Raw genomic sequence first — 18678 nt, 5'->3', positions numbered from 1 at the left:
GACGATATGTCCTCCGTTTTGTTTATTTCTCCAGGCTTGTTGTCCTTGCTGTGTTTCTTTTAAAGTTTCACTGTCCTTACGTCCTTTTTTCTTTTCTTTTAAATCATTACGGACCACAATGGACCTCCGTGTACCAGAGGACTAAGATACACCAGGTGTTTCGTGACACTGACACAATGTGTTTAAGTTGGATCCAGATACAGCTTTTTCCTCCCACCTCTGTCACTTTGCCAAACACTGATCACATCTCGCTTAAATTAAGCAAACTGCAGCAGAACAGCATCTTGTTAAAGCCTCTGATTGTCTTTCCAGGTGGATACTATCGTGACTTTGGGTGGTCTGGAGGGCAGGTTTGACCAGGCCATGGCATCTGTTGAGACCCTCTACCACGCTATGTCCATGACACAACTCCCCGTTTCGATCATACAGGGCGAAAGCTTGGCTTATCTACTCAGACCCGTGAGTAAATTGTAAATCGACTCTAAACCTTCCTAACTTATCTACCCTTCCTTTTCCCTGACCGGTGCACTAGCCTTCACTTTATCAGTCCTTTTTTCTATTTAGCTTTCTCTATGCTGAACTACAAAGCTGTATTTCAGTTGTGATTAATGCTACGCAAGCTTAAATGGACCAGTTATTGTACTACAAGTAAAGGTTTGGAATTGCACCCCGAAGGTAAATCAAGAATTTTCCTAAGAATCCACTTTTCATTAAGATAAAACTGGTCTTACTAAAGCTGTATATTCTTTTTAAATTGCATGAAAACACTACACATGAAGACGGACCAAGAATGAATTTTCTGGCTGAGATTCTGTTTCTTTTGCTCTAACAACTCCCTAATCACCCATCTCCAGTCCTTCTCTTCAAGTTTTTTTTTCCCTCGCTCTGCTTCCATCTTGATTGGAGTGTTGAACATTTTGTTTCTTTGTTAAGTAATCACTTCAAGAACACACACACGCACGCTCGCACACACTCACTTCTCTGCATCTCTTGACGTCCCAATTTGCTGAGAGTGGGAGACTCTCTTTTGATGCTCCCAAATTGTTTTTTCCTCAGTGCCAGCCTCTTTCTCACGCTCCTGCGTTGATTGAGTTTACAAGTGGGTTGAACGGCCTCAAAACACACACACACACACACACACACACGCCAGTCCCCATCCCCGCTTTGTTGTTTCTTTGCGAGGTCTCCAGGAAAACCAGCTCACCGTCTCACTTCCCGATGACACTCAGGAACATCATAAGCAAACCTCTGTCTCGTACACTCCCCCCATACTTCTTGTCACTATTCCAAAGGCATGTTGTCATTTGCTGCTTCATACCCCGACACCTCCAATTAATCCTACTTCAGGGAGGGTAAATTAAGCTCGTTTGTCAACGCAGCTTCTAGTTGCCGGCGCCTGATGAACGCAGACGCCCGTACATGAAGGTGAGCGCAACCTTAGAAAGCCCACTGCCATTTGTTCAAGATACATCTGTAATTGAAGTGTTTACAACTTTTCGTCCAAATTTCCTCAACATCTCAGTTCCGTGCAATCACAGGTTCTTTACGTGCTTGGTTTTAGGATTAAGTGCTACATTCAACACAGACACTCACACATGGGAACTGTCACCTGAAAATGTTGCTTAATCTATTAAGCCTTAAAGCTACTTAGAAGTTGAGTATTTTTTTTTTTTACATTATCAATCAATCAATCAATCAATCAATCAATCAATCAATCTTTATTTATATAGCGCATTTCATACCACAGGCAACTCAATCAGAGTATGTTTGAGTCGCCGACTTGCTCTGATTAAATCAAGGTTCTGAGTGTTTTAGTTTTTTTCTGTGGAAAGGAGGTGTCAAAGTTTTGTCATGCCATCTCGAGGAAACGAGCTAAATTCACTTGTTCTATCTCTCTGGCTCAGTGCTCTGCATGTTTCTCATATATTTTTATTAAGTTATGTGTAGGGGTGGCTATAAGGGCTGCAGGCGTTTTTGTTATTTTTTTTATTTTGAATCCCTGCACAACAAGAGTCCCAAGGTAGTGCTAAATTTACTCAATCTAGATCTCAAGAAGAAAATATTAAGAAAGAGAGAGAAAGAAAGAAAGAGGCTGTGCTGATTTGATTGGCTTTTTTTATTCTTCCTCTGGTATGTGCTCAGTTGAGTTTTGGTAAGAAGGCCAAGCAAGAGGCCCATTTACTCAGATTGGCAACCCAGCCTCTGAAGAAGATGCCTGAGAGCGGACCTGCTCTGTGTGGTGTGAGACGCATGATGTGCAATGCTACATCAGCCCAGCCCATGCTATAAATCATTCTAGCACTCAGGCTTCAGCTCTAAACTGTGAGCTTGTTTACCAGACTGAAACTTGTCAATGCAGTGGCTGATATAAATGATAAAGTTGATAAATGATTCAGGTAATTCATACCTGAATTGTGTCTGATCATCTAAGCCACTGTGCTGTGTGTTCTGTTCTTAAATTAATCGTTTAGGGCAATCAATGCAAAAGAAGAAAAAGTAAGGCTCTCTATACACAAATCAAAGGTGGAAAAGCAGCAACAAAACTAGGGGGGGAAATAATGAGAAGCTCTATACTTTTCTTATAATATTCCCACATGATATCGATTTTTTTTTTTTTTTTCTTTTTTTTTTTCTGGCTGTGCTCCTAAAGTTAGGAAATTTCCCGTGTATTGATTACCTCAGCCATCTGTATGGCACATTTGTGCTCCAACCTGTTTCCAGTGCGCAGTAGCAGGTGGGAAACTCTGTGCAGGGACGAGACATTTCAGAACTACATCTGTCACTCAGCTGCCACTTCAAAGGCTCGCTCAACAAGAGTCAAATTATCACACAGAGCAAATGTTACCACAGTGGCTGAGTAACTCTTTAAATGTAAATCTGAATTTAATTTGTCACTCTCCAGCCAGTAGATGCATGTAAGTCAGCACTAATTGTGTTCATTGTATTAGAAGCGGAAATGCTTCGGAGTCTCCATTGATCTGCAGATTAATGTGACTCTTACAGTACGCTGTGATGAATTCCTTTAAATTTACTGGGGATTTACAAGAGTACCTTATTGTATTACTGTTTCATCTCTCTGTGTAAATGAAAGGTTAATTAATCTTTTAAAAACAAAGCACACACGGATAAATATGAATCTGTAAATGACCTGCTCCAGTAATGATGAGCTGTGTTCATATTTAAACTTCATTCATGTTAATGATATTAATGAATCTGTAAATGCGGTTGGTTGGCTTGTTGCTACCAAATATAGTGTTGTTACGGTGATGTTATCTTCTAAAGTATTGTTCCCAAATCTGCTCTTGGTTTTTTGTGAATTTGTGGTGATTTATAGACATTAAATATAAAAGTCAAAGACTTCATTTCCCTTTTGAAATAAGCAGTAAAAAATCAAAAAATGTCCAAACTGACTTAACCGTTAACATAATCTAGTGTGCAATCATAAACAGTTTTAAGGTGATGCACTGTAATATAGCAGTAAAATGGTGTCTGCTTCCAGTTTTTACTCTTCAGGTTCTCCCCCGTTTGTGTGCGGATGGGCTTCTTCCTCTGTTCCTCGTTCCCTCTTATATTCTGAGGAACCAACACAAAGATGCCGTGCATATGCACAGAAAAAACAACCTCAGGGTTGTTTTCTGGGCAAAAGCTCCAAAGTTTAGATGTTTCCCATTATTCCTTCCCCCTGGCCCTGCAGCTCCAAGAAGCCAAACAAACAAAAAAAGACCCTCTACTTTAAACACTTCACACAGCAAAGTTTTCAAACTCGTAATTGAGTGCGTGTGTTTCTTTTTGATGGCTGATAGACTAAGATACAGCTTTAAACCCGTTTTCTCTGTTGTGTGTGGTGGTTTACACATAGAAGGTGGCATTTGGGTTTTCATTTTTATACTTATGAAATACAATTATCACATTGCAGATGTTTTCTTTAGTTACCCACAGCATGCAGTTGGCATACTTCTTGGTGCATTTTTCTACACTCTATGAGTAAGAGAAACTTTGGTTTTGACCTTTTTAAGTCTCCGGCAGCGGGCCCGAAAGCAAAAAGTCATTCTTTCACCTACGCTGTGTTGATTCCCTTGCTTTTTGTCTCAGAGCCCTAATTTCTCAGGGCGGGTGGCATTTCCGAATGTTGCTGATATCTGTTTTCTACCTTGAGAATCCATAAAGTATGCCACCGTTTCTCAAAAACAAAGTCGGATCCACCTTTCAGACACCGCTAGGAAACATATATTCGCACTGTCAATTGTTAATTGCATCCTTAATGCACAACATTCTTTCTAAAGTAACTGAAATATGTTCCATTATACACTGCTTGTTAGCTTAAAAGGAGATTTTTTTATAACTGTTTTCACGTTTAAAGCCAGTTACCAGTTTAATTATGGGTGTCTGTGTCAAACTCTTTTGACTCATTGTGACACACTGTACAATAGGCTATAATTCAAGATGGCGAGGTCTTTAAAGTGTGGGGAGCTGAAAATGGGATACAGTTTTGACAGGAGCCATAATTTATTTTAATGACTGCTGGTCCCTGGGTGGTGGAGCTGCATTTCTCAGTCGGTGCTGAAAAAAGTCCAAGAAGTATCGCCCAATACTTTGTTTTCTTCTTTTATCGTCTTCACACTAAGTACACACACCCATCGTAATTCATGTACACTTTGGTGCTGTGTGCCAGCAGGGGAGCCACAGACTGGAGGTGAACACGGGTCTGGAGGGGGACTGGTGCAGCCTCATTCCAGTGGGTGGACCATGCCAAACAGTCACCACAGGACTCAAATGGAACCTCGGTGAGTCCTTTCTTGTTATTTCTTATTAGTCCCCAGCTTCATTTGTCTGACTCATGAGCCAGAGACGCAGTGTATCAAGTCTGCAGTGGCTGATAAAATGAGGTATTTACATTCTTTGACAGTTCTGAGGACCACAATGCTTTGTGCCCTAAGAAAATAAAAGATCAAATGCTGACTTATCCATTCAAGGTGAAAGCCTTTCAGCTCTCATAATGAGATGTCAAGATGTACAAATGCTTGATTTGCTTCAGTCAAATGAAGCTGTTGTTTGAAAAAAGTTTAATGTGTTGAAGATAACATACCCCGAGGAACTTCCTCTATTCTTGAGCATTATGAGTAAAATGCAGCCGGACACTTATCTGAAGACCCCTGTGGTTTTACCCCACTCCGAGCCAAACTGCCAGCTGTGCTCATAATGAGTTGGCACCGACCAAATTGCCACCCATATGAGGGAAACCTGGACCTTCTGTCACTGAGGTTGCATAATGTGTCTGCACCTTGGTGGGCGTCCACTGAGTGTCTGTAGTTTCCAGGAGTCTATAGACCTGAGCAAGCACAAATGTCTGCCTGTTTGAACACGCCGCTATGGAGTTTTGATTATGCATGTGTATGTGAACCTTTTTTTTTTTTTTTTTTTTTTGATTAGCTACAATGTGTTGTACAGTATGTTTATTTGACACACCTGCGAGATGGCCTTCTGAATGGTAATAAGAGGTACTTTATACACGCAAGCCTTATGCAGATTAGCCAGTGATAACAAGATGCAGAATTAAGCACATGCATATTTAGGAGGCTTGAAGTACTGATTTCCCTCTGGGGTCGAAGGGAAGGACCAGAATATGAAACAAAAAATGAGGAATATCATTTATTTTTTTCCTCACAGGTTTTACAGCTGCAAGCACAGTTTGTGTATTGATGCAGGAACAGTGGATAAACACTGTCGTCACTGTTAATACCTCCTTCTGGTTTGTGTTTTTGTTTTGACTGCATGAATTTGTGTCTGAGAAGGATTTTAAATGCAACTCGCTTTGGGGAAGCCCAACTCAGAAGAGTGCCATTCTTGAGTGACACTAAGGCTCCTTAGAAGTTCATTGAAATGATGCCCCACACACTTGGGTTCAAAGCTTTTCTATGATGAAAAATGTATGATATTTCTATAAAGAAAGTGTTTTAGGCTATCATCCAATACAGCCTCTTGGCCCAGGGAGACTTTGCATCAGGAGGTTGTTTTCTTACACTCGCTTGAAAGAATGAAATCCTGCAGTGATTCATGTTGTTTTGATCCAGAACGTAAATTTGAACTGAGTAGTGAGTTGTTGAGCAAACATTTTTCCTGGCTAATACACTCCAGGGGGAGTGAGCAGGAAGAGCTGAAATAACCTTGGCACAATTAGATTTGATCATATGTTCGTTTTTTTTCTAAGTCTGTGAATTATTTATGTTGTTTGTGGGATCTGAACAGACACAGTACACGTGTTTGTTCAGAGGGCTATGAGCCAAATATCTAAAAGCCTGTTTACATTACATGGCTAAAACCAGTAGGGGTAAGAGGCAAAATGTGCTTTTTCCATTACCATTTAACTAACCCTGTTTGACACAGTCTTAGTCAGGCTAAGACTATTCTGGAAATAAGCTCAATGCCCCGGTGTTCAAGTGGATGGAGGTACTGCTGGCACTAAAGTCATGGCAGAAGCAATCTGCTGTGTGGTTTCTATGGCAATTTGCAAAATAATCGGCGATAAGCAGAGGTATATGAAATTCCCAAAGACTTTGATAAAGCATTTGGAAGAAAAGACAGAAGTCTCGGGTAGTCAATTTTGATGAGCTGTTTAGCAGGCTGATTGCCAGCATCGTAGAAACTCACACAAGGGCTGTTAAAGTTGAAACAATAATGAGTAAATGCAATGTCACTTTAACGCTGTTAAAGAAAAGAGTGCCATTGATTTATTACGACCCACAGATGATGGTAGTCATTCACCACAGCAGTTTGACAATCACCAGATAAACCAGGAAGAAGAAATTGCTATGCTCATTGAGTATGTGGGCTAAATTCTCCGCAGAGTATGTCCAGCCTGCTTAATGTAATGGATTGTGCTCAGCACTGCTTCATGAGAAATAAGAATGCCTCAACCCCAAGCATATTTATAGTAGTGTTCAACTTATCTCACATTATGTACCATAATACTTGGCAGCCATTATGGAGTGTCTGTGCTGCTGCCTGGTTCGTGGTCGATTACTTTGTACGGTCTCGGCCATCTCCGGAGTGATTGAGGAGGGTAAGAGAGACAACATACTATGCTACTTGCTGTTTATTTCCGCTTCTGAGACACTGAACAAAGTGGACAATAGTTGATCCCTTTTCACTGCAGAGGTGAGGTGCAGAGCAGAGGAAGGAAGGTGTGCATGCGAACATCCTTTGTCCAATTGCTAGGCAACCATACAGGGTGGACTGGCAGTAGCTTGAAGGGTGTGGGTTCATTACATCCTTAGGGCAAGACGGCAGTTTGAAGAGTAAAGGTTGGTCCAGGAGCTGAACTCGTATGGACTGGAAGTGGTCTTGTACAGTGACCCCTTGGGATAATTGGTAGGAGTCACTTTACAGGCTCAGTGTGACACAATTTGGCAGCCTGTTAGGGAGAGAAACACAAAAATAAGAGTCAACTTCACACAACCGATCAACAAATTCCCTCCAATTGGGCACGTTTAGGTGTTGTCACAGAAAACTACACCCAAACATAGCACATAAACATGAATAAGTTTGGCACCTACCACATCCTATCTGAAAGCAGCATTGCAACTGTTCTTCTTGAACCTCTCCCTATGTAGACACTTGGCTGAATAAGAATAGAATCTACAATGCTACAGCACTACTTCATGAAAGGATTAGCACAATAGTTTCAAACAATGCATAACTGACAATCCAGAAATGAAAGCAAATCTGTGTTTGTAGATCAATGTGGCTCTAAAAAAATTAAAACGAAATTCTTCCCAATAATTGTAGGGATGTATGATATCATGAATCAGGAGAACTACACAGTCAGTGTCAAGCTGCCACAAGATTGAAGAGCGCTTCCCCATAAGGTCTCTGCTGGTACTCTTCTACAATTCCACAGATAGGGTGAATTTCCTCTGGATGTTCCTGATCAAAATGATAGGATTCCCTCCTCCGAACAAGAGAGCCCTACTGAGAAGAGGAGCATGTTACAATCCTCTCTCACTCACACTTTACGAGTCTCACTGTCTGTTGCTGCATGAAATCCTTCCACTGCAAAGAAAAAAATCCACTGTTGCCTGATTGCTCTGCATCACTTATTTTGTCACCTGTTGTTCTTGCTTGTTTGTTGGCTGCAGCAGACACAGAAACAACACTTGATGAGGAGAAATTTGCTGCATTTAACTAATTGTTTAGTAAGTAGCGCATTGGATTAAAAATACATGTTTCAACCCCCAACTTTCGGGTGAAAGAGTCTGTTTTTTGTAGAAAATTCCTCGGTTTGATAACCCTGCTGTGCAGTGAAGAAGGCAGCACAAAGGAGGAGTGGGCATCTCTAAGGTGGATGAGAAAGTGGCTCAAGAGAATCTCTGTTGAGCACTGACACTAAAAGAGAATTGTTTTCTTATTTTTTTTTGTACAGAGTCAGGCAAGATGGATGAGAGTTAGCTGGCCTGAATCTGGGATGTGACAATGTTGCTGTCGCTCACGTTCTGCTATAATTCACATTGTGTCTAATTTCTCACTGACATTTCCTTTTTTTTTTTACCGCCATCCAATTTACTCTGATTCTCTTCTTTTCCTCCATTGTCACATTCCTGCCATATCTGCCTTCTCATAAGGTGGAGACTGTGACATCTGAGCTGCTTATCATCGTCACAATGTTTTCATTTTCAAACATCATTAATAAACTCCCCTCAGGAAACTATCTGTAAATACTATCATTTTCTGTGTGTGTCCACATAAGTTATTGTGTAGTTAGCTAGGTCTATATATCTATACGTATGAACTTTCATTCACTTCATGCATATTTTAAAGTAGACTGTGAGATTTATACACTAGCCCAGGGCAACATCATTAACATTAACTGCATTATTCCTGGTGGACTATTTTTTAAAATTCATGCCTATATGTCACATACTCTCACAACATTTTATAACTCGCCCCTTACAATTTTATGTGATTGATAGATTAGGATGTCTCTGCAATTCCTAAATTCCCGTCACCTAGCCTGTGGAAGGCACGGTATTTTCAAATTAAAAGCCAGAAACGATGACATTAAAGCATGCAGGCTTTAGAGCCATTTCAGGCAATCAAATGTTGTTTGTTTTTGGGGGGGGGTTTGCCTACAGGGTGGCAAAAAGCATATGGAGAAGGAAAGGTGACCATTAAGAAAAAGACTTCAACCCTCCAATGTCACCATTTTACTGTTACCTGAAGTGCAAGGTGTTAAGTGCTTTAGTGACAAGGCCGAGGTAAAAAGGGCTAAAACATGACCACTGACCGAAGAAGATTTTCAAGTTGGAGAATCATGTGGATGCTTCACGAAATATCTTTTTGACAGATGAAGTTAGTGTTACCCTTACAGAGGCTCCTGGATGGGCTTTTGCTTAATCATTAATGGACAGGGGGCATCACTCTGAGTTATGCAGGCACGGGCTGCTGTCACTGATGTCCCTGTGTGTAACACTTAATGTGATATTTGTAAGCACAAAGGCGATGTATTATTCATAAGTGTATTTCTTTTAGCGTAGAACCACTCCTATGCTACAACAGTACCTCTCAATGGACTAATCCTACACTGGCTCCAAAGCAGGTCCTTCTCTGGGTTTTTTTTTTTACTGCTGCAGGATAATATGTGAGAGAGAGAGATTCCTTCATTTGGAAGGTTGCTAGTTCTATCCCCAACCTCCCCAGTTCCCATTTCACATTATGTTCCTCATATGTAAGTTGCTTTGAGAAAAGCAACAGATAAATCAATATAATATTAAGTTTATTGCATTAGAGGTCACTACATCCTAAACCCAGGACGCCTAAGAATGAATTGTTGGTATTTATTTTGTTGAAGATAGACTGTAATTAAACTCAGAAGTAATGCCAGCCTCTGGAAGATTATTTATCTTCAAGCAATTGAAGTTCACAGCATTCAGTAAGGCCATGATTTTCATGCCTCAGAGATGACTGAGTGTGGCCAGCTCACCTTCCTCGTCTGATTTAAATCCTAATGAAAGCTTGAGAGTCCTAAAGTTTGATATATGTTTGTGTGTGTGTGTGTGTGTGTGTGTGTGTGTGTGTGTGTGTGTGTGTGTACAGTATATACATACATGTGAGTCTGGGCACCCTGCATAGTGAATACCTAGTAGCGCCCCCTTTGGCAAGGATCACTGCTTGTAAATGTTTTTTGTAGGGAGCCGAGAGTCTTTCAATTCTTGTTTTGAGGGATTTTCTTCCTTACAAAAGTCTTCCGGTTCTGTGAGATTCCTGGGCTGCCTTGCACGCACTGCTCTTTTGAGGCCTATCCACAGATTTTTTTAATGATGTTTAGGTCGGGAGACTGTGAAGGCCATGGCAAAACCTTCAGCCTGCGCCTCTTGAGGTAGTCCATCGTGGATTTTGAGGTGTGTTTCGGATCAATATCCATTTGTAGAAGCCATGCTCTTTCTTACAGATGGTGTTATGTTTGTTTCCAGAATTTGTTGAAATTTAATTGAATCCATTCTTCCCTTTACCTGCGAAATGTTCCCTGTGTTACTGGCTGCAATACAGCCCCAAAGCATGATTGATCCACCCCCATGCTTAACAGTTGGACTGATGTTCTTCTCCTGAAATTCTGTGCCCGTTTCTTCTCCAAACATACCTTTGCTCGTTCGGGCCAAAAAGTTCTATTTTAACCTCATCGGTCCACAGCACTTGTTTTCTAAATGTTCTTTTGCAACATTCAGACGCTGAAACTCTGCAAATGCTTTGCTATCTTCTTATAGCCTTCTACTGCTTTGTGGGCATCAGTCATTTTCAGTTTCAGAGTTCTAGGCAACCGCTTAGAGGAACGGCTGCTGATTGTTGGGGAGTCTGGGAATTTATAAAGCTTTGAAACTTGCATCAACTGGTCTTTCCTAACGATGATTGGTAACAAGCCATGACCCTATCAGGCTAGTTAAGGCCTCACACAATTGTGAGACAGTTGAAGCTGACACCTGTGAAAATTATATAAGACAGATGGATGGATGGAGATACTACTGATAATCCAGTGCCGTTCCATCAGCAAAGTGCATGTGTGACTTATTTTCATTCATTTGGAATTTAATGAATGGGACATTATTGGATCATGATTGTTTTAAAGTGAATCGGACTCAAGTTGGCTTGAATTGGACTGTGTCTTTGAAGTACCCTGAGATGGCCTTTGTTGTAATGTGCAGCTATGTAAATAAAACTGAATTGAATCGAGTTAGATTCCTAAAAATGCAGTGCACAGAGGGGTCTGAGGTGAAACGTAAGGAGGAAGTGGCAGGAAGCGAGACAAACGCAGGGGTGACAGGGTAGGAGCGGCTGAGTCAGAAGAAATGCGAGGAGATAAAGGAAGGTTTTAGGCAAAGAAGTCGGAGCACGGTGAGGGGAAAAAAAGCTTGTGATGGGATGACATATGAGGGGGAGAGAATGAGACCTGTCATGCGTCTCGTTCATTTGATGTTTCTGGATGCTAACGCAGCAGGAAATGACGGATTATGGAAACTATTGGGAAGTGTGTTGGAGCTTTTAACCGGGGCTCGCGTTTATTCACACTCTGATGCGCACACACACACGCGGGCACAACCAATTTCAGCTGAAATGTAGTCAATTTGAAAAGAGGTATTCTGTTCTTTTTCTTTTTGTACGGGAAGCTCGTGTTCCCCCGATCCCGCCTCATCTAATCCCCTCCTCTGTGCTCACTTCTGTTATTGTTCCCAATATTTGATATCAGATTACAGAAGATACAGCTGCCAATGTGTTTTTTTTGCAGCTGAATGGGTTTGCACAGCAGTGCTCTGTGCTCATTTACTTTCTCCATTGCACTTTATCATGGCAGGTGCTTGCCCATTTGTTTCTATTTTTCTGACGGTGTTTTCATTTCTTTTCCTTTTGCTTTTTTTTTTTTTCTTCCCCCCACTCAGTCTCTGCCAAAGCCTTTTGACAAGCTTCAGACAAACAAATGCAAGGAGAGACTTGTGATGCATAAGTATATGCAAGTGTGCTCTGTGCTTAATTGTATTTGTGAGTATGTCCAACTGAAATCTTTTAAGGTTCTCTGTTTGCATTTATAACATAGCCCTGATTGTAAGTAACCAGTTTCGTGATTTGTTTGGGGTCACAAAACATTCTGTTAAACTGCACCAGCTTCACTTTCAGGGGTCTGTTGAAAGTAAGACCATTCACACAAATCTCTTATCATCATCGTCATCATCATCAAGAGAATATTCCAAATCTCTTTCCTTCATGCACATGTGTGAGGCCATAATTGCATTTCTATAAATATTGAGAATGGCTTCAGTGCTATAAATGATGGTCTCGCCCTGACCAGGCATCCACCTTCTTCAAAACGAGACAAATGAGACAATTACTTGTGGTCAAGGATGGTTTCTTTTTAATGTTGTCCCTTCTGACCTGGTTTCACCATGGCAGCAGTTTTCTTGTGGCCTGTGACATCTGCCTGCACACACTTCAGGGATTCTGTTTCTGGCTTTGCCCCCATCTGCTACGGTTTGCAGCTCTCACCAGGCCATATCTAATAAGGTAAAATTTGGAGGAAGGGAAGTGGATCATTCTCCAAGCTTTTTCTTATGACTTTTCCATCGAAATCTTCATTTCTCTTTTTGCCCCAGCTTCCCTTGCACATTTTTCTGGTACAGTTTCACCAAAGGTCTCCATTTTGTTTTCACTTTTTCAAATTGTCCTCATTCTAAATGTCAAGCACAGCATCTGTTCCTTCCTCAGACAAAATACAGCAACCATCTGTGGAAGGTGTCCCAAGGCTTGTTTTTAGCTTCATGTGCTTTTTTTTTACCCATGCTAACTCTAATCCTTAAGATGTATTATGTGGACCTATGAAGTAGATGCAAGCAATAAAGCGTGTGGGCACGCTTCATGTTCAAATAACACAATTCAGGTCAGACATCCAAAATGCACCATACAATGTTCGAGCTTGTTTTGTTCCAAAAGCAGTCCGGGGTTCGCTTGATCATATATGCAGACAAGATTGTTTAGCTCTCAGGGGAGGCTGAAAGTGTGAAAAGTGTGAAACCTTTAAAAAGTAAAGCTTTTCAGGTCTTGTGCACTTTACCCAGAGGGTAATGACAGGCTCAATTGTATATGCAAAGGTAAGTGCAGTCCATTACTGCTTCAGCCCAGGGAATAAGAGGTGATAAAAGGCACATAAAAGATCAGGCCCACGAGACAAAATTATGAAGTCAAGTTTCACAATGAGTTTTTATTTGAATGGGAAACAATTAAATAATCTTAAGCCTAACAATGTTGAAGCTGAAATTGAAAAAAATTAGGCGAAAGAATTGAACATGAAACAAAATGAACAATATAACTGCATGAAATAAATGTCTTTATAACTTTGCATTTTGTCATTAGTTAATACTAGTTATTCTCTCTATATATATATATATTTATTTATATATATGTATATGAATATACTCTGGGTTCTAAAGCCAATTGTTATAAATTAGGAGTCAGTGCATAAGGTTGACTAATCTGCTATTGTTGCGGCTGACTAATGTAACTTTAAGTCAAGTAGTACATAGAAATTGTTCATTTTTTTTCCCCCCAGCACAGTAGGATTGTTGGTTCATGCAGTGTAAGGCTTCTGAATGCTGATAATGAAAACAGCCACCTCATCATGCTCCATCTGAATTTCAGTGTCTCCCTCTTGGTCATTTCCCAAGGCTCAAGGCTCTTCTACTCAATACACAGACTATGCATTCATCCGTTGCAGACAGTTGCCAGCCCTAATCCTTCACTCAGAAAAATATACAAAGGCAAATGTTTTAAAGACTCAACAGAAACATGCCAGCATTACATAAATATGTTGCGCATAGGTTTATTAAGTAATTAATTTTTGCTATTTTGTAAGGAAAATGAGGATTTAAAAAGATAGATTTCCACACAATTATATGGCTTTCTTTCTGGATTAAGCAATACTGTTGTATCATTAATATATTAAGTTTGGGTCAACATATTCTACACGGGTTAATTTGATTTATTTCCTTTTGCTTGGCCTCAGTTTTAGACCGATAAAAGTAATACAGACAAAATAATTGTTCATACAAAGATTCTTTTTTATTTTCATGAAGATTATGTGGACACAACCTATTTATATTCAGAGGAAACAACAGAAATACTTCAGACTGAAAGAAAGGAAAATTACAGTGCGGGAAATTATTCCATGATTTTTATATTAATTCAGCACCTTTGTGTAGCTCTGGTTTCATTTTATTCTATTTTATGTTTTTAAACCTCCGCGGGGACCTTTCATCTGAACTCGGATCGTTTTTGTCTTCTGTTACTTCTTTTCCATTCAGGAGTTATTGTCATTTCAAAGCATAGACCCACATCGAAGGAGTTTTCCTCTTCTCTACTTCACCGAGTAGCGTCTCAGCTTCTTTGCTTTTGCTTTCGTTGTTGTGTCTATTTAGTTATGGTGTCAATGGTGCATTTTTTATGTAAATGGCCGCATATGGGACTGTCTTCATCAGTTCATGGCTACAAAGAGGAGCAGACATCTGGCTTGTGCATGTGTAAAATTTCCCAGTAATCGAGTTTTATAAAAAATTAAAATAAAAAAAAAAGAGCCATACACAGCTTTCACAATTCTGGCGAAAAGAATTCTTAAGTGTGTTCCTGCCTTCGTGTATACAGAAAGTTGTGAGTTTTATGCATCTGGCCTCTGGTATTGAGGTCAGAAAACTTCCCTGCCATCACACTGGTCTGTATGGATTCTGTATGGAAATAAAGTCTGGTTCAAAACTCCAGTAGAGACATGCCGAAAACCTGTCAGCAGTTATGAGAATCTTTCGATTTGTGTGGTCACCATCTTTTGACACTCGTTTATTTCATTTCTAGTTTTATTATACGAGCTACAATATTTCACACTTCTTCCTGAGCTTAAGTATCTGTAGCGCAAGCAATAGCAGACTCAGACCACAACATTTTTCTTATCCTTTCCTAAGCTCAAGCTGGGCTGCTGATACCAGTGCTTATTTAAAATTCTTTTCAATCTTCGAGGTTGTTTTTTTTTTTTTTTTTTTCACTTTTTCCGAGTTCTTGCTGAAGAGCCTATGAGTTTTGATTGCGTTATCAGCGGTAATATTCAAAAAACCCAGCCAATTTATCAGCATCAAATAGCCCATAGACTTCACTCAGCCCACAGAATATGAGTGGCGCTACATATAAGTACTGTAACATTAATGTGACACAGAGGGGTGTCACTGAGTCTCCACAGCCATGATAGCAAGAGCGGGGTTACCCACTGGAAACCACTGACATGCTCAGCTCTTCCACAGCAACCTTGAGATCACACAGTGCGCGCGTGTGTGTTTGCAGGTTCAAACGCATCAATCTCTACAGCAATTTGGAGAATGGGGTTTGCTCTGCATGCTCTACCATTATGGATTTATTTACTCTGATTACACTGTTCAGCAGTGTTCGAGAGCTGGAGACCCACTCAGCGTGACACGCACTGATATTGCATACACGAGTCATGGAGGGCCATAGTTTGGATGATAAAGACCTGTTTTGTTTTCTGCGTTTTTCATCAAGTTTAGTTACCGCGAGAAACGACTCGGGCGAGCTCATGAAGTCAGGGTCATTATGTTCCTTGACACACAGCTTCATATTGCTCCACTGTTTTTCGCCTCGCAGCTCATGCACCTCGTAGACTTATCACCAGCATCCCTTTGCTCAATAAATTTACCGAAAATATCCTCCATTACATTATGTAAACGATTGGTGACAAGGTTAAGCCATCTGGCGAGAAAGAATGCGCATTGATTCCTTTGATATGAGGAAAATGAAGCCCTCAAGCTGAGGTTTGACTTCAGTAAAAGGGTAGCAGGCTTGAGTGGATGATTAAGGGGGCTCCGTGTTGGTTTTGTAGGCCATGATAACGCCGCGGCCTAAAAACTATTGTTTAGGCCAACTCTGCCGGAGAAGGATGCGCAGTAACTTATTTTTGAAGAGTTAAAATGATTGAATATGACTTTGTTCTTTCATTTCTTCCCCGTCACGACGCTTTCTGGGACACTGCTTTTTCTGGAATTGTTTGGTGTACGTCCATCAATGAAACAAGACCCACTTGGAGGGATGAACCTTTGTATCTCATTAAAATGATTAAAGCTTCATGCATCCACTTACAAAGGTACTCAAGCCAAACGTACCCATCCACTGTGAACAGAGCTTAAATGGCAGACACGTTAAATCACTCTGCCCCAGTTTTAGCTGATGTCTTTTAGCAGGGCTTCCTTTTATTGCTTTTATGGCGTGTATACCTTCAAAGTGTCGTTTTGTAGCAAATAAAACTTTGCTCATAATTAAAAATTACTGTCGGAGCATCACTCGTACAAAGTCTTGATTGTGACTGTGACATTTAAACCCAGAGGCAGTAGTTTTGCGCATTACTTTGTCCTGACTGCAGTTTTCGGGGGGGAAAAAACAAGCACCCAAATACTGATCCTCCCCAGCAGTTCTAAGATGCATTCTAAACCGTTTAACGACAGCTCAGGATTTATGTGTTCTTTCCAAACACTTATTATGCCTCTTATTGGAATCCATCTCTTTTGTGCCTTAAGTTGAAAATAGGGGTCAAGAGCTATTGTCAGTAGATAAAATTCCTCCAATTGGGTATTTGGAGGACTTTCAAATTACTGCAGAACTTTCTTTCAGCGAGTTAAAAGCAAAGCCCTTCTGCTGATAATTATGGTTACAAAGGTCAGCGAGACAGTAAGTCTCCATCTGCAACTGACTGACTATTATCCTGTGCTGCGTGTGTGTACGTGCGTGTGTGTGTGTGTGTGTGTGTGTGTGTGTGTGTGTCATTTGCTGGCATGTGGAAAACCTCCACAGTCATTGTATGTGACTCAGCTCTCTCCCATCTGACAGCTTGATATTGAAAAGCATTCATCCTGCAGCAACAAAGTCTGGCCTCCAGAGTTATGGCCTCTAGCTCGGTTTATGTGTGATTGTGTTTGTTAGAACCTGCTTAGTCATGATGTTTTCGGCTTAGAGTGGATCATAATGAGCAACAAATTTGAATGGCTGTCATCCACAAACCCTCTCTTCTTTGCATGGCATGTGGGTGGGTGTGAATGTACCTAGTATACGCTTGTGTTTAGCATTATAGGCCATGCATGTGTGCGTGTGCACACTGCAATGTGCTCTTGTTTGTTTTTCATCGCATTAGCTCCTTTTATGTGTAGGTATGCAGATATATACTGTGTGTGTGTGCACGTATGTTAAACATTCACGAACAACCACTGTCAGGCCTATGATGGCAGAATATCTGTGGAAGATAAGGTTTCTATTCAGGCTGATATGCAAATAAGATGCTGGTACTCCACAACACAGGGTTCCTTATAACTGTATCTTCAGGTTCTCGTTCCCTAAAGCTGGGCTGTAAATCAATATAAAATCACTATTTTGGAATAGAATTCAGTATAATCTTAGATTTGTTCATTGGAGTATCAGGATTTGCCCTAATAAATCTTAAGATTTATCATCTGTTGTTTTCACAACAATTACCCCCCCCCCCCCTCAAAAAAAAAGCCTCTTTTGGATCTTTGGGGGGAGGGGGGGATAAACAAGCTAGAACAGCTACTGCAGTGATTATGGCAAAACAAGTATGACACATTTCTCAAGAAAAAGGCCAACTTGCATGTCTGCAACAGAAAGAAATACATACGTGTATAAGTAAATAAAAAAGGACAAAGGAGTTTCAGGAATTTTGAACTTTAATGTTGGATCTGAAGTACGCAATGTGCGTTGGCCACTTTTCTACCTTTCCTAGAACCAGATTGATAATCATTCATTTCAGTGAGTCTTACTGGACAAAGATATTGGTTGTTGGCAGTCACAGAAATAGTTTGTGTTCTATTCACAGTATAACAAAGGCCTAAAGTTGACAGTGTACAGTTAAAAGCTGCTTCGGTTACGTGTCACAGTCTTTGGCAGATAGTCCCATTCAAAAAGTTGAGGTTTATGTTGAGTGTGTGCAAATGGGTGAATGTGAACTATGCTGTTAAGGGCTTTATATATCTGTCATTTCATACTAAGCCCATTGCCCTCACATATGGGAAATTAGTGATCAATTCACATTGCCTACACATTGCCCCAGGCAGGACTGATGCACCTTCATTGCAAGTATAGAGTTAAGAATGGGAGGTCAAAGTTTAGATGCAACAAAGTAGCTCTTAAGAATTACACTGTTGTTGATAAGAGGCATGCTGGCTTGCTGTTGGTAATCGCATATTGATGCAGTGCTTCCTTCCTCTTGCCGTGTATGGATTACCGAGGAGCAGCAGCAGCAGCATAACAAGGACACCTTTTTTATTCACAGCTATGGTGTGACCGCTGTTTGTAAAAAGAGAAAAAAAATATTAAAGACTACAAGGATGCATGCACTGATGGCATCCACCTTTCTGTCACCTCCCATAAACAAAAAAATACATAAAAACAGCCAGAGGAGCAGAGCTGAAGCTAACAGAGAGAAGAGCCAAAACAATGAGCCGGAAACTCACCTCGTGTTCGCTGGCAGACGTATGAGGTGGAAAAAAAAGAAAAAAACCTTTAGAACCGTCCCTGCATTTCTCCTTGATTTTTATTTTTTTTCCTCCAAGATCAGAATATACTTTGGGTGGTTTGTGTCACTGC

The 18678-nt window shown here is 40.6% G+C and overlaps 1 protein-coding gene across 3 annotated transcripts in view; it reads left to right on the top strand.

Moving 5' to 3' along the window:
* tpk1 (thiamin pyrophosphokinase 1) overlaps positions 1-18678 on the top strand; it is a 74478-nt gene that overhangs the window by 46884 nt on the left and 8916 nt on the right. For 2 of the 3 annotated variants that reach the window (XM_075452787.1, XM_075452788.1), the window contains exons 7-8: positions 313-459; positions 4673-4784. In XM_075452787.1, the coding sequence (XP_075308902.1) occupies positions 313-459; positions 4673-4784 (259 nt within the window). The remainder of the gene's footprint in view (positions 1-312; positions 460-4672; positions 4785-18678) is intronic. The other variant, XM_075452789.1, reaches the window with a different exon arrangement.

This window comes from Odontesthes bonariensis, chromosome 20, assembly GCF_027942865.1.
Source record: "Odontesthes bonariensis isolate fOdoBon6 chromosome 20, fOdoBon6.hap1, whole genome shotgun sequence".
In the NCBI taxonomy this organism is placed as follows: domain Eukaryota; kingdom Metazoa; phylum Chordata; class Actinopteri; order Atheriniformes; family Atherinopsidae; genus Odontesthes; species Odontesthes bonariensis.
Note: the sequence above shows the minus strand (reverse complement) of the source record. Positions and strands in the feature narration are given on the sequence as shown.